At 36.7% G+C, this 15,833-nt stretch overlaps 1 protein-coding gene across 1 annotated transcript; it reads right to left on the minus strand.

The window, feature by feature from the left end:
• Positions 1 to 8,673: 8,673 nt before the first annotated feature.
• Positions 8,674 to 15,520, minus strand: LOC134745775 (sodium channel protein Nach-like). The gene is made up of 10 exons (XM_063679861.1): positions 15,376 to 15,520; positions 14,541 to 14,735; positions 13,516 to 13,653; positions 12,222 to 12,368; positions 11,706 to 11,787; positions 11,539 to 11,624; positions 11,163 to 11,362; positions 10,122 to 10,287; positions 9,536 to 9,645; positions 8,674 to 8,962 (listed from the first exon to the last, which is right to left on the minus strand). The coding sequence occupies exons 1-10, from the start codon at positions 15,483 to 15,485 to the stop codon at positions 8,685 to 8,687; spliced, it is 1,512 nt and encodes a 503-aa protein (XP_063535931.1). The 5' UTR covers positions 15,486 to 15,520; the 3' UTR covers positions 8,674 to 8,684.
• Between the last annotated feature and the right edge of the window lie 313 nt (positions 15,521 to 15,833).

A 15,833-nucleotide genomic window follows, 5' to 3' on the forward strand; every position in this document is an offset into this window, starting at 1 on the left:
GTCGAGCTTTTGCACGCGCGTAAAAAAAATCTAAATAGTAGAAATTGTATGTATTGCGTATATTTTAATCATATAATGGACTTCACGTGATTATTAATTTGCATTAATTTTGATATTAACATATCAAGGCCCATTTATTAATTTTCACCACACCAGCTGGTAAAGGCTCCCTTTTGAGTGTTCAAAAACTGACAATAAAGTTGCATTTTATTCACACGTGTGGCAATGTAATTAAATGCAAATTTTAAGTTGTTTTCTTATGTTTGCTGGTAGAATTGACTTTTAAATGATGATTTTGAATGATAAATATTTAATAACAGTCATTTTGAATCGATTTGCTTTGATGTTGTTTGTTATTTTACAGTTAACTAGTATTTTCCTTGTGTTGGTGTGGTGAAAAAATTTTGTTTTCCACTCGGAGGCAAAATTTGTTTAACCCTCCTGCCTTGAAACCCTCGCAACTCTCAAGATTCCATTTTTCGCACCACTCGCTACGCTCGTGACAATTTTGGAATCATTCGCTTGCTTGGTTATCAATATTAGCACGAGAGGTTAAACAACAACTTTGCCCCCTTGTAAAACAAATAACTATTTTGATGCCTTCGTGGATTTGCATGCTGTTGTACACAGCTGAAAAGGTGAAACAAACCACTGTTTACATTAAGACGTAAACGTTACCCTTTTTTTGCAAATAAAAATGATTGTATTGTATGGTTTTGTTATGAGTAATAACGATTAACCCGGCAGTGCAGTGAACTGGCAACTATTTTAACACTTAAAGAGCAACTGCGAGAATGTAGAGAAGAGCTAGAGATCCTTCACTGTAGAGCCCTTAGGTACTCATTGTGTGAACGCCTCGTGCATTGTTCTTCTAAAATACAATTGTGGTGTTTTTCGTAGACGAAAAGATTGCACCAACAAATATTAACCATGTTTTACGTAACATCAAATTACGTTTAATTACCATTACGTACCTACAGCTATTATGTTATATATGCTTTTCGCACGACTTACGCTACGTCATTATTAATTAATAAACAAGGGTGCAATATGTAATTGTTTTGTGTTTAAATAAGGCTGTTTTAGGCCAACACTTAGTGACTAAATATAATCTCTGTACCTACTTAGGCGAAGAGGTGAAACTAAAAATTGTTTAGACGTGATGTGAATCTTGTGCTCTGGCTCTTGTGAGATTCTCAATCTTTATTTTCAACTTTTCAACACACTTTTTAAGGCACAAACTTTAAAAGTTTGTATACAAATATGAAATTAGAAAAACTCAGTCACTATTTAGCTGAATGAAACTAATAAATTCATGTAAGTAATAAATACAAATATTTCTCCATACAAACGTAGTTACGCTCTAATTTCAAAACAAAGTAACTAGTTTGCTCTGAAACTTTGTACTTACAATAGGATAAGGTATATCTATGTCTCTATTAGTTTATATAGCTTCAGATACCATAGTTAAAAAATACACCGTATTTAAGTTTTTCATACAAAACTTGTTTTTGCTATATGTCGGTTGTTTTATAAACGGAGCTACTTAAGTCGTACTGTATCAGTATGACAGTGGCGGGCATCCACTTAATTTCCACTGTCTTGTCTATTTTTAGTTAATTGTGCTGTTAAGCATTATATCTATTGTGCTGTTAAGCGCTATAGATTGTTAAATCTACTACACAATTTAAAGAAGAAAAAAAGACAAATTAGCTCCGGGTTGCTCTACCTACAGATACCTATGTTTTTAGATAAATTGGATGCCTTTATGCGCTAAACATAATTGTTAAATATTCCCTTTTAGATGGAAGCTATTCGCCGCATGCAACAGATCCCGCAATGGCACTGCATGCGCTACCGGCGGTTCCAGCTCCACGGGCCGTGTAGTCGGTGGTGGCTGATGCGGCGCACCTGATTCATTGGCTAACGGAACCGAAAACTTGCGACATGAACATGGGTTTAGGAACAGTGCATTGACTTTTCGTTGTGGAGACAGTGGTTTTTCGGATCCGAATGTGTTTACTGCTTCTAAGCTTTTCTTGGGGTTTTGTAAGGTAAGTTTAACACGTTCCCTGTCCGGATGCCCCCAATGTGGGGTCATGTTTCTTTTTTTTTAAGGAAAAGCTACCACTAAGGGTTCACAACTTCAAAGTAGAACCACACTTAGACGTGTGACTTTGTCATATAATTTTGTATGGGTCCCCATACTGACCAGGGAACGTGTTAACTTTTAATAATAAAAAATCGGAGGATTGAAGTAAATGAAAACCTTTCTTAGCTATGTCGGTACGATGCCGTTATTGGATTATGTCAGCACCATTAGAACATAGTAAGAAATACCTACCTGCTTGCCGTTCGATTATGTATGAGGTTTCTTATAGGTGTACTAATAGCGATGGTTTTAATTGCAATTATGAATATTGATGTTAAAAAATAATTTAAAAAATATGGAATTGTAGGATTAATTTATTTTTGAAATGGGTTAAGTATAGCAGAATCAAATAGTATTTATGGCTTGAAGGCCCTTTCCGCGACACCGACGCCTCTACAACTACACTGTAGACGTGTTGTTCTAAAAAAAGGGCCCTTATAGGGCGGTAGGTGCCTACTTCGTGAAGAGTCATTTATTTGGATCGTATATCACCTGTCCGATAAGATTCCTTTTAACTACAAACGACAGCCTTAAATTATTATAACATAAGAATAATATATACCCTACTTTCTTTAATTCCACGGCAGGTACAATTTCCATTATTATATTTACAGATGACTGCCTTTATATCGACTGATGTTTTTAATTTATGTACCTACTAAAATATTGTGGACACTGTTAAATGATCCATCGTACCTAAACTGTATTCACCTTCGCTGCGGCAATTTGTGTACGAGTAATCATACCTACCTACTACCTACCTACCTACTTTGCAGTGGTTCTTTCGACTGCAGTGAACGTGTTGACGACATACTACAAGGGGTCAATTAAAAGTGTTAAGGATGACTCACGTTAGACCGGGCCGTGTCCGGGCAGGAGCTTCCGGCGCTTCGTTTTCTATGGAAAGCACCACGTAATCACCTGTCATGTCATAGAAAAGTAAGCGCCCGGACACGGCCCGGTCTTACGTGAGTCATCCTTTACTCTTAGTACCTACCTTATACTAGATGTAAATTTAAGTCATTTTAGAAGAATATCTGTTTAACTGGAAATTAGAAACCAAAAATATGCTACCTTTTTCCTGAAAATATTATATCTGTAAGCATATTGTATTTAGCATAAACGTACAAAAGATAATAAAATTATTCATTGGTACTTACATAATGATATCGTGAAGACAGTATTTTCTTACAGACAATGTATTACGAATTTATGTTTTGTTGATTAGTTCAACGTCTAGGCGTAATGTTTCATACTTTAATTTAAAGTTTAAATTAAGTTTCTAGTCTGACTGTTGTTTTATTGAATCTAATAAAAATACTTTCTTACCTCCTGCTAGATAATTTAAGCTTTCATAATCAATTACTTAACTTTTCTTGTCAATGGGAGGAAAACCCTTCGTGGGATTTTTAAATTTAATGAGAATAATAATAGGTACAAATGTCATTTCTAAACTAAACCATAAAGTACACTTTAATTACTTAACATAAAAAAATATAAAAAAAAACAAATCAAAAACAAGCACGTCATCCCAGGCGCAAACGAAATATGATTAATATATTTCCGGAGCAAAAGATGTAACATCAGTAACATGGCAAACCTGCATAGTGCAGATATCGCGTGCACTGGCGGGTTGTAAAAGAAATTTAGCCTTTTAACTAACAGAGAGAAATTATTTTATAAGGAAATGGTTATTTGTGCAACAAGAGAGGAAAGTTGGTTTTTCTTGCGTTTATTTTAGTCCCTCGCTACGCTCAAGATTCTAACTTAGAATCAATCGCTTCGCTCGTGATTCAATTAGAGTCTTTCGCTTTATCGGGACTCAAAAACACGAGATGTAAAATAACTGCTCTCGTGTTGCACATATAATTTTTCACCTCACTATAGTGAGAACATATTAAAGGTTAAAATGTATTTCGAATTACACAGAATAATACAGTAACAAACAAAATAAACGAATTTGTAATAGAAGTATGAAGTGGCAGTTCATGGCTTTCACTAAATTAAAAAGCTACTTTGTTTCAATCCCTGGAGTCGCACTTTCCTCACTCCAGGGAGTGACGAAATAGGCTTGTTCGAGCTGCTGAGGTGAAAAAGAATTTGTAAATTTTTAGTAAAACATATGATTATGAAAGTTAATTTTTGCTTATATTTATTAGGTAGGTAAGTTTTACTTACGTAAGTAGGGACAAAGCTATTTGCTAGAATGAGATAACGATATTCATATCTCATTCTGTAGTATAGCTGTGTCCCTACTTACGTAAGTAAAACTTACAAGTGAAATCCTGGCCTTAGAATATGTGTTTGTATCAAAAATATACACTGTATACAAGTGTTTCTTTTTAGGGTTCCGTATCCAAAGGGTACTTAAATTACGCATCCATGACAATGTATGATTAATACAAATAAAAAATATGAATATGAAACGAGACCCTATTATTAAGTTGAGACTCCTCTTTCCGTCTGTCTGTTCGTTTGTCTGTCACCAGGCTGTATCTCATGAACCGTGATAGCTAGACAGTTGAAATGTGGTTGAAATTTTCACAGATGATGTATTTCTGTTGCCGCTATAACAACAAATACTAAAAAATACGGAACCCTCGGTGGGCGAGTCCGACTTGCACTTTTCCGGTTTTTTAAATCGGTGTTTTCACTGATTTTAGATAGTTAATTCTTTATATTCGTTCTTATAATTTCTACAAAACTTCTATTTACTTTTGTAACCATTTTTTGTTACAACAGTCTGATTAAATCCGTTATCGTTATCAAACATTCATGGATAGAAACAATTTTTTTTAAAACCCGTATAGACTAATAAATAGGTAACAAAGCTGTGCCAGGACTTGTACCTATATTAAGCCAACTCTCGCCGAATGCTCATGAACAGCTTGTTTAGTCCGATGCAGTTGATTACGCTGTCTACAACCTCAATTAACCTAATACTGCATCCGCGTTAACTGATGGTTTCCTGGAGAAACGGGGCCACCTCCAGAACGGGGGCTTCTTACTGTGGTCGTCTATTACGGCTTTATAGGACAAACAATTGAAGCAGTCTACGCAAAACTGATGATGACGAAGTAACTGTAAAATATCGGGAAATGATTGGGGCCTGCATAGAAATTTGAAATTTCAGTATCTGATCTGCCTCCCTGACACTTGAAATACGAGCCCAATCAGTGAACAGAACAGTAGATGTTGCTACAACTAAGTGGTAAATATCTACCTTATTTATTGTTCTAATGAAAATAATGTAGGTAATGAAATAATCTTTCGATACGTCCGATATTACAGTTTGGCTGCTACGTATTGTACTTTGCCGTAATTATGGAACAGGCGCTAAAAATAATTAGTAGATCATACTTGAAACAAAAGAATCTCAAATTTAATAATAGAATCCCGAAAGCAGCCAGTATTTACACAGGTATATGTAGCTAATTAACAACGAACGTATCAACGTCGAATATTGAGTTCCATGGTTCTTTTACAATGTCACGATTTATATTGTCACGGTTTATTGAAACAAAAAATCTCAGTTATCAGTTGATGACTTAACTCTACAAATACCTAAATATTCTATAGGTAGGTACATACCTAATACCTTTCATCTTTTACCTAGTTTTATCTTTCCTGTTACAGTCTTTACTCCTTATCAAAACAAACAAAGTCGACTCGGATACTTATATAAACTAACTGATGTAGGTGCATCGTATTGCTGGTGGCAACGAGAGTACGACTTCATCTGTGTTCGACGCTTGGCGCTCAAAGGGCCAATAAGCCAATTACACTATAACATATCAGGATATAAAGGACATTGCACTAACCCGGTATTATGTCGCAATAATACCCGTCTCATGTTCCGGCTGATATACTGGCTTGGTTTAAATTGGGTAATTTGTTTGTAGTATTTCGTAACACTGGTCGGACATACGTCTATTTTTATTTTATTTATTGGGTGCATCAAGTTATACTTATAGAAAGCTTAACAAACTTAAAAAAAAGGATGTATGTTAAATTTATAGGGTCATAAATAAATGGAAACAAACTCAGGCACTCCTTGAGGCTGTGAAAAGTTAACGTGAAAAAAAGATACGGCCGTTTATGCTGCAAAAAACGTATGTAGGTACATATATCTCAACAATCTCAAGGGAATCAAAATTGATAGGGTACTTTCCGTTGACCTAGAACTATGAAATTTGGCAAGTAAAATCGTCTTACACTACAAATATAGGGAAAAATTTGAAAACTCTAAATTTGTAAAAAATAAAAATAAAGTAAAGAAATTGTTAAATTTGTACGGAACCCTCGGTGGGCGGGTCCGATTGGCGCCTGGCCGGTTTTTTATGCTTGCATTATCTTATTTATTTATTGTATTTACTTAGACATAGACTGGTAATGTAATAAGGTATTGGTCACATTTTACAAATAGCTTTAATTAAATAAGAGCTTTTAAAAATATTGAAATATATTTTAATTAAGTGATTAGTGAAAAACATAATAATAATGCTTGTGGCGAGCTGTTGGGGAGTGACGACCCCACGGACCCGAGTGCTCCAGAGAGTCGGTCAGGGTCTCCGTCTCCGGCGTGTCTTCGTCGGTCGGAGTGGACCCCAAGTGGACCCGCAGGACTCTCAGCTCTGGCTTGCCTTCATTGGCCGTCCAGAGGGGAGTCGTAAGAGCTATATGCTCCAGGGATGGAAGTGAAAGATGCATAAGACGCGAGTTGGCACAGTGGCTGCTAACAGCCACTGGGTAGAAAGCGGCGCACACCTCTCGACACCCCTGAGCCGCTCACACCGGTGTTACTCCTGGTCGTCTTTACGACGGCAGTTTCAGGGGCCCATCTAGTCAGCGGCGAGTCACCGCCTGCCTCGATAACGTGTACAGACATTGTTATGGCAGGTGTCCGGACCTCTCAGCAATAGCCCAATCTTTTGACCAGCCAAACTTCAATCCATAAACCGGTATACTGTTCACTTTTTCTACAATAGTCCCAATGCCTGCTGCGACCGGTTCATGGGTGTCTATTGTTGCACCTGTGAACGGGTTCCAGCAGGCATTCTACATGACATTAAAGCTCTCCAAGGGGGGCCTCTACGTGTTGGATCTATATCCCCACGCAAGCCTATCAAAAGACCGGGATTTATAGGCCCGTGATATCCAAGGATAATAATAATATAATAATATTGTTTATTTCAAGTTTTAAACTTATACAATAAAATTAGGTAACATAAAATTTAAAAATACAATACAATACAATGATGCGGAAGCTATAAATAGATCCTTTGTTAAATTATACCTTAAATAAGTACATACTTATTATTTTCCATTTTCGTCCAGGTGCACGGCCGTCCAGTGTTTTAGGATGTTATTGCTCGGGTTGACAGTAAACAGCGCCAGAATATCATTTTGCTGCGAGTTTTGCCATACGTTTGCCCAGAGCGAAGTTATGCGGGACCGACCGCATGATTGCATAAAAATCAGGTACTCCCGCATTAGCAAACATGGTCTTAGCACTGCAGTAACGAGGTTGTATTGGGTGTTGACATTGAAGGCGCATAGACAGACAAACCTTTAATTAATCATTAATTAGTACCTACCTAAAAATACCAGACAGCACCTCGTTTTACAGTTTGGTTCGTCCCAGAAATAGGGCGGTCGAGAAGGTTTACTTGATTACTTTCTTCTTCTATTACTCGTAGAAGACACACAATGCACCTATAGGTAAGAGTTATTTGCTGTCGTATCCGATCGTAAATTTAGTATGCGGTCTTAAGTCTTCAATCAGACTAAAAGCTTCGGCGCTTGAGATGTTTTCGGTCGAGGGTTACATTTACTTAGTAAACAGTATTTAATCAGGCAAACATAAATGGGTACTTACATATATTATTATTGTAATATAACCATTTCGGCTTAATTAAGGTACATTATTTAATTATTAAAATAATTATATACAAACGATTTTATCTAAGATTAAATTAACTTCAATTAAGTTTAAGTTTGCGAGCGAACAAATTATATTGAGTCAATTTAACATCAAATCCTACCTCAAAGAAAAAATAGGTACCTACCTAAGTACTTAATCCAAATTAGCTCTGTGCTGTTTGACGCGACATTATTACTATCAATACTATCTATATACCTAATAATAGCTAATTAAGACATTGTTATTATGTCATTGTTATTGTTATTATTGTTGTATAGATATGTATTTTACGCCGACAATTGCAACATTTCTACCTATGGCATAGGAATGTGAAGCCACGATGTAAACAATGTTTCACACAAATGAGACGTTGCAAAGTTATAGGCAGAGAATTCCTAAGCGTGCAAAAGTTTCAGCTTCTCTCTGTTGTTCGATTGTGAATAAAATTATCATACTGGACACGGGATTGTGGGACTTAGTTGCTGGTGTTTTGCTTCGAAAGCTTCTTGAAGAATCTGCCTACTACACTAGGCATTTTGTCCATCATCCTCGATAAATATTTAAAAAGCGGTAAGTAGTAAAGTTAAGTACTAGGAAAGGTATAACTTATTATTCGTTACTAGATTGTGAATAAAAATTGTCATACTCTTCTTTGGACTGTGGGACTCCACTGCTAGTGTACGGACGTTGATCATTATTTTCGTTCTGCTCTCTATTATCCGCAATCCGCACTGTTTCAGTGTCTTGAGGCAGTACGACAGTAGTTCTTCTTGCCCGCCGCTCTAGCCAGATGTTTATGCAGAAGCGAATGGTGAAATAACAAATCAGTTCTACGAAGCTTATAATGCTGGCTCCGACGAACAAACCCGTAGTTCCGCCGACTGATACTGGCAAAATAGCAGTGGTTACAATTTAGGTACGGAGTAATAAGTATTAAAAGTTTATACTGCGAATGACGAAGTTCTTTTGATTAGTGAGTTTAAAATAAATGGACATTAACTTCGCAAACTAAAGACGAAAGTAGAAAATATAACCATATAAGACCACAATGTTCCCGTTAATACCTACAGGATATATATCGTAGTCGTACTATGTCGTAGGTATGTATATAGATATAATAAGTTTTTGGCAAAAATTTCAATTTTGGTACAAACTTCTATCAATGACTGTATTTTTCTTTCCACAGCAACTTTTTTATTTTTGGTACATGTTTTTATCCCTGACTGTACTTTTCATTCCACAGGCAACTCATCGAGACAATTTTAAACAACCAAAAACTTGTTTTATCAGAGAGCTCAATGGTACTATACTATTGCATTGTCATCCGATTTACATATGTACAACATTTCAACTTTCAACCTTGAATTATTCGTGGGTAAAAATACATGAATGCGAAAATAATATCTGGTAATCTATCTCATGCATGCGCTACAAACTAAGTGGAATTGGTCTAATCTTACCGACGAGGTCAAGGCGGCTTCTTACGACGTTCCGTTTGTACCTTTCAGTGGGCAAGTAAGCTAAGACCATTTCTACTGTTGCTTTTTTCTTATCCTTCTTTAAGCGATGTCTAAAAAAACATTTTAACGGTTAATTTAGGACATACAAGAACACACGTCCCAAATGGTCATGGCCATTTATGTATGTACATTGTACATAGAGCAAGCTAATCAAGTATGAATGTTGAAAACTGAAGTAACATGACATAGCCTTTGATCCCGCATCACCCATTCGAATTAACTGACTGATTTTGATAGTATTGTGTCCGTATCTCTTAACAGCCGTCTAAGGAATAGATGAGCTGTGTAGATATATATGAAGAAATTCGTTTTAATCAATAGCACCGCCTGAAATATTATACTTTAAAGCCAATTCTACCAGCCAATATGAAGAATCAACTTAAAATTTGCATCATATTTACTTTACCACTCTTGTGGATAAAATGCAATTTTTTCTGCAGTCTTTTAAATAAAAAGAGAGCCTTTACGAGCTAGGTGCTGATGTGGCGAAAAAATATTTTCAGGGGTATTGTTCGTTTATACTTACGAAATATCAACGTCTTTAATTATGGTGATCTCCGTCTCGTCACAAGACGGGAGGCAGTCACAAGAGAGCCCCGGTCGGGTGGCCCAGTGCGGTTTGAGGGTGGTCAGATAGTTGGCGTGCGCGTGTATGCATGCGAGACCCGATATGTTGCAGCGATCTGATTCAGCTAGAAATTACAGCATTGATTTTTTTTTTTTTTAACATCATCACCAAGTCATGACAGTGCTCTGATGCTTATGCAATACTAAATCTGAATGTACGGCTTGGGGGGTGAGAAGAAATATCAGTATCACCCAAGTAACTAGTAAGTATCACCGACCGGGATCAGATGTGGTAACCAGATATTTTTTTTAAATAAATAGCAGGTAAATAGCTATTAGGTAGTCTGCAGCATTAATAAAGTAAACATGCGAATATTGTTTACACTAAACGATAATAAATCTATAGTCTAAATTGGAATTCTATTTCTCTTTGGAGCCCCGGGTTACTGATTATTTCGAATTTCATTTGTTCTACTTATTGGTACTTTTATTACCTCATACAAAGCGTACCTCATAAGAAAATAGTTATTTGTTATACAAGGGTGCAAAGTTGTATTTTACCCGCGAGTGTTTCAACACACGAGAAGTAAAATACATTTGCATCCGTGTGTAACACAAATCTTTTCACCTCACTATTGCGAGGAAAGTGCAACATGCAAAAAAAAGCTCATAAAAAATAACTTTTTTTTATTTATTTATTATTTTAAAGGACCTTTATACTGTTGTACATATCGGCCCTAAAATAAGTCTTTATTTGTACACATTATAATCATCACCAGGTTACCTTTTTTTATGTGAACGAGCCGCCTGATGGGAAGCACTCATCATCGCCCATGGATATAAGCAACATCGCAGGAGCCACTTAAGCATTTCCGACCTTTGAGAACCCTAATAAATACCCGCTTCTTGAAGAATCCCATGTCGTAGCGCAAAGGAAATACCTCAGGAGGCAACTCGTTCCACATTTTGCACGTTCTGGGAAGAAACGAGCGAAACTTACGCGTGCCAAGCATAAAATGATCGTTGCATTTACAAATGTCCATCTGCGCTCGTTTCCGGCATAGCACGGTGCAGGCACTGTACGAATAGTGTGGGTACAGGCCGTCCTCGTTCTCACTGTGGAACCTACAAGCTCGCTGCTCAGAACTCGTCTCCACTATCAGTGGATCATTCTCGATATCCCGCACCGCAACTTGGCGACTGAAATGTTATGAGGTATGTGTGCATAATTTCGACGGACGTATCCCTTTCTCAGAGAGTAAAGTAAAATATCTTGGTACTTGATTTCGGATGAAAGAACCTCATTTAAAACAGCTAATTTTACATATTTTAAAGAATCCTCTGAATTAATGGTACAATAAGTAAACATGACCTACCTATATTTATGTCCGAGTTGAATTTTCATAGTTGATGACTGTAACGTAGTAATACTTGGGACCTCATCATTCCCCAATGTGTACATCTATCAAACATTGAACCATGATTAATTTGTAGCAAGTGTTTAATATGTTACATAAAAGTAGATAAGTACTCTTAGTCTTACCGTTGAGGGCAATAACAATTCGAACTTAATGCTTGACCGCTTATTTCTCATATTGCTTACCATCGGAAATGGTTTCGGTTTCCTAAAACATAGAATATCGAGTGAAGTATCGGTAGATCATTTGGCAGAGCGATGGGCTCAGATGGGCTAGTGATCCATCAGTCGCGAGTTCGATTCTTGCCCGAGACAATGATTTTTTCCACTATTAAATCAGTTCTAAGCTTTATGGCATCGTCTGCAGATGTTTCTGCTTAATACAACATTAATTTAACATAGAATACCTATGTTACAAAAACATTATCGAAATGGATAAGTAGGTACACTTGTATCAAGCTCAAATTATCAGCCCTAAGTAGACGAAGTATTTCCTAAAAGGGGGCCTCGTGGACTCCAAGCCCATAGGGGCCATAGGTCCACTCCGCTTAAACAGAGGCGTAAGCTCCCATCCCATGTTCTTATATTTAGGTAACAGCAAAGACCAATAAGAAGCTTTAGATGTTTATAACTTGAACATACTCAGTTTGAATGGAATTGATGATAAAGCAGGTTCCCACGTCAGTTTCTATGGGCTGGAAGTATTCGCAACAATCGAAGGGCTCGTCATTGTAAGAACAATTTACTATGATTTCCGGGCAAGCACTGCGTATCAAACTGGCGTAGTAGCTGTAATATAACACAATACAACTAGTAGGTATGCAAAAAAAAAAGGTGTAACATTGAACTACATATTACTACGTATAGAACCAGCATAGAGAACCAGTATATTGCGCCATGAGTTGTTGCCGGCCGACAACAAACTATGGAAGCGGAGCGTCAGTCTCGCGAATTAGACGCGTAAGCGCCATGAATTTTACGGCGCTTACGACGTTTTGGTCGCGTGGTTTACGGCCCGCTCCCCTCGCCTACAGGTTACGTTTGAGATGAGATATGGCTTAATTCTCTATATGAAGTAATAATAACTCAACGGTCTGTACTTAGGTAGTTGTCAATGGGGTTGGCAACTTTCAAAGGTTTGCATAGATGGCGCCATCATAGCTTGCCCCTTTTTCTATGAAATTTGGCTGGCATCCAAGCCGTAAAACTCCATTTAAAAAAAACGAAAATTTGACACAATCCTAGGGATTGACAGGGCAAGCTATGCTGGCGACATCTGCTAAATACTTCGACCGGCCAACTCCATTTGAGATTTTTTCGTTGACTACGTTTTCCTTAAAAAAAGTTTTAACATCTGTTGGATCCATCGCCGTGAAAACTCTTATAATCTGCAATTTTAAAAGCCTGAGAATACTAACACTAACCTGCTTATATATTTTTGAAGTTTGCACTTTCGTCAAAATACACAGCTCTTTCTTTCTGCAAGCTAAAGATCGCCATGTAAAACCATTAAATCTCCGCCAAAATAACTATCTTTCCTTACCTACTTCTAGCTTAAAAATATTTCACTCCGGACCACACATGATGTGTAATAAAATCTTCAATAAACTACCGCAACCATTAAAAGAAATAGAAAACCTAATTTTTTTCATAAAAGCACTTAGTGTATTTCTAATAGATAAGTATCCTTTTACACGCTACAGGAGTTTTTTGAAGACAGAATGTTTAATTAATATATATATTAGAAATAATTTAATGTAAACCATTGCAGTATACCTAGTTTTATTTTGTTATTTAGTTGTAAGATTGCTGCGCCCTTTCAGGGTCCATATTATGTAATTATGTACGGTGTAAAATGTTGGCAATAAATGCTTTGTCTTTGTCTTTGTCTCTCTTTTATTACGTAAAATATTTACTCAACATTATATTAAAATACCTGTAATTAGACAAGAGACAACCAGGGTCAGGTTTTTCGATAGCACAGACTTCGGTGAGACTGTACGAAATTCCACGGAAGTAGGTGATGTCCTTTAAGGCGTCTTCCAGATCCAAAAGGTGGTCCGGAGGCCAAATGCTGAAACAAAACATAGAAGTGTCTCACAGGACACAGGACCATAGTGCTTTGAAGAGAGAGTAGATAACCTAAGATATTTACGTATTGACTCTGTATCAAAGAGTAGTATAATCTCTGATTTTCTAAATATGACTGAGAGTAAATCCATAATAGTTACTTGTTTTACAAGAGGAGGGGGCAAAGCTCTTGTTTAACTCCTCGTGCTAATATTGATACCCGAGCAAGCGAAAGATTTCAAAATTGAACCGCTAAGGGTTGGTTTAAAAAGTGAAATATTGAGTGTGGTGAGGGTTTTAAAGCACGAGGGCCAAACTAACTTTGCTAGAGTTAGGCCAAGCTAAGTTGCCAGCGATTTTGATAGCCCAAACTGTGCAAGTGTTATTTTATTTAAACGTCAAACTTCTATAAACTTGGTGTAACTCTACCGAGTGAAACAATTTTTTTTCCAACCCCAACGCGAGGAAAATACTAACTTTGAAATATTGCAAATCAAATCCAAATAAACGCTTTATATTACATATTTAGGTATCATTCAAAATAATTCACCGTCACGAATGACTTACAAGCAATCATAAGTAATCAATAGTCATCCCACCAGCCAACATGAGAAAATAACTAAAAGTTTAACATACATACTTACACATACTTATACTTATACATACTTTGCTAATCTTGTGGATAGTTCAACTTTCTTTACGAGCTGGTATGGAATGGAAATAAAATATATTTAGGTACCTACTTTTTATTACTTACTTCATCATTTACCGTTACCACATAATCATGTATAAACCTGGCTTATGTTGCAGGCGTCCATAGGCTACGAAGACTGCTTACCATCAGGCGGGCCGTATGCTTGTTTGCCACCGATGTAGCATAAAAAAACTTACGCATCACACACGCTGAAAAGTTTATCATCATTAGAGGCCTCACACACAGCCACCGAGGGCAGTTCCGTGTTCCACTTGGTGTACGTGGTCTCCAAGCCGAAGCTGATGGGACTGTCCCGGAACGCATCCCATGCCGCTATGATCAGGATAGCGGAACCGTACCACGAGAGAATCACTAGAGCCAACCAGAACCATCTAGAATTATAAGATTATGTATTGTGACTGTTGGAAGTGAACTCGGATTTCGTAAATCTAACACGTATGATGGTATTTGAATCGTTGGGTCACAAACTCAGGAGTTATTCGAGGGAATCTATTCAGGAATAGATTTCTAGATCTTTAGAGATTAGTAGGTACAGAAAAAATACCTCGATAGAAAATCGATTGCCCGGGTGTACCTTAAAGTCAATACCTAACGCTATAATATAGCGTTAGGTATTTTTTATTTATTTATTTATTTTAAACTTTATTGCACAATATAACAAATAAAGTACAAATGGCGGACTTAATGCCTAAAGGCATTCTCTACCAGTCAACCAGCAGGCTAAACAGAAACAGTGATAGGTGCAGGCATTGAACAAAAAAAAGCAGAATAGGTATTAATATAAATATATAAATTATATAGTCTATTATAGACCTTAATTTTCAGAGGGTGTGATCTTCCTTTCTCCGTTTGTTTTATTACTCCATCCATTCGAATATCTGACTTACAATACTTGAGATAACAAGTTAGAGCCCACTTACAAAGATCGTGAATTGTTTTACGGTTCTCATTTTGTCTACCTTTGCTTCGTAAACTAAAGGGACTCTACAATGTATTAATTTAATAACTTACCTCTCAAACCAATGTTTCGTATCGTCAGCAATAAAGTGCACTCCAGCAAATGTACAGTTTTCGCAATAATCTTTTACGAGTGCCTTGCACGTAGTCGGCGGCGTCGGCATTTTAACTTTGGAGTCTATTCAGCCATTTCGAAATACATTTTTTCTACTCGTCTGTAATAGTTGAATTAAGATTTCGTATACCAAACTATATTCCCAACTGAACTATAATATTTATTTCGATACGCTGTAGTCAACTATAAAAAAAATACCCATCACGTGCCGTCGCGCTCCCATAGAAAAGTCTAAATGGGAAACAATAGTAGCGCGTTGATGTCTTTTGTACCACATTTTTGTAGTACCAATTTTTATTAATTATTTAAGTTTTATAGTTAAAAAAGTATTAATTTAGATGACTTGTAGAAAAAGTATTGTATACAACAGTGATATAATTAAGCTTTTCAATCTGGT

Source organism: Cydia strobilella, chromosome 12 (genome assembly GCF_947568885.1).
Source record: "Cydia strobilella chromosome 12, ilCydStro3.1, whole genome shotgun sequence".
Classification (NCBI taxonomy): domain Eukaryota; kingdom Metazoa; phylum Arthropoda; class Insecta; order Lepidoptera; family Tortricidae; genus Cydia; species Cydia strobilella.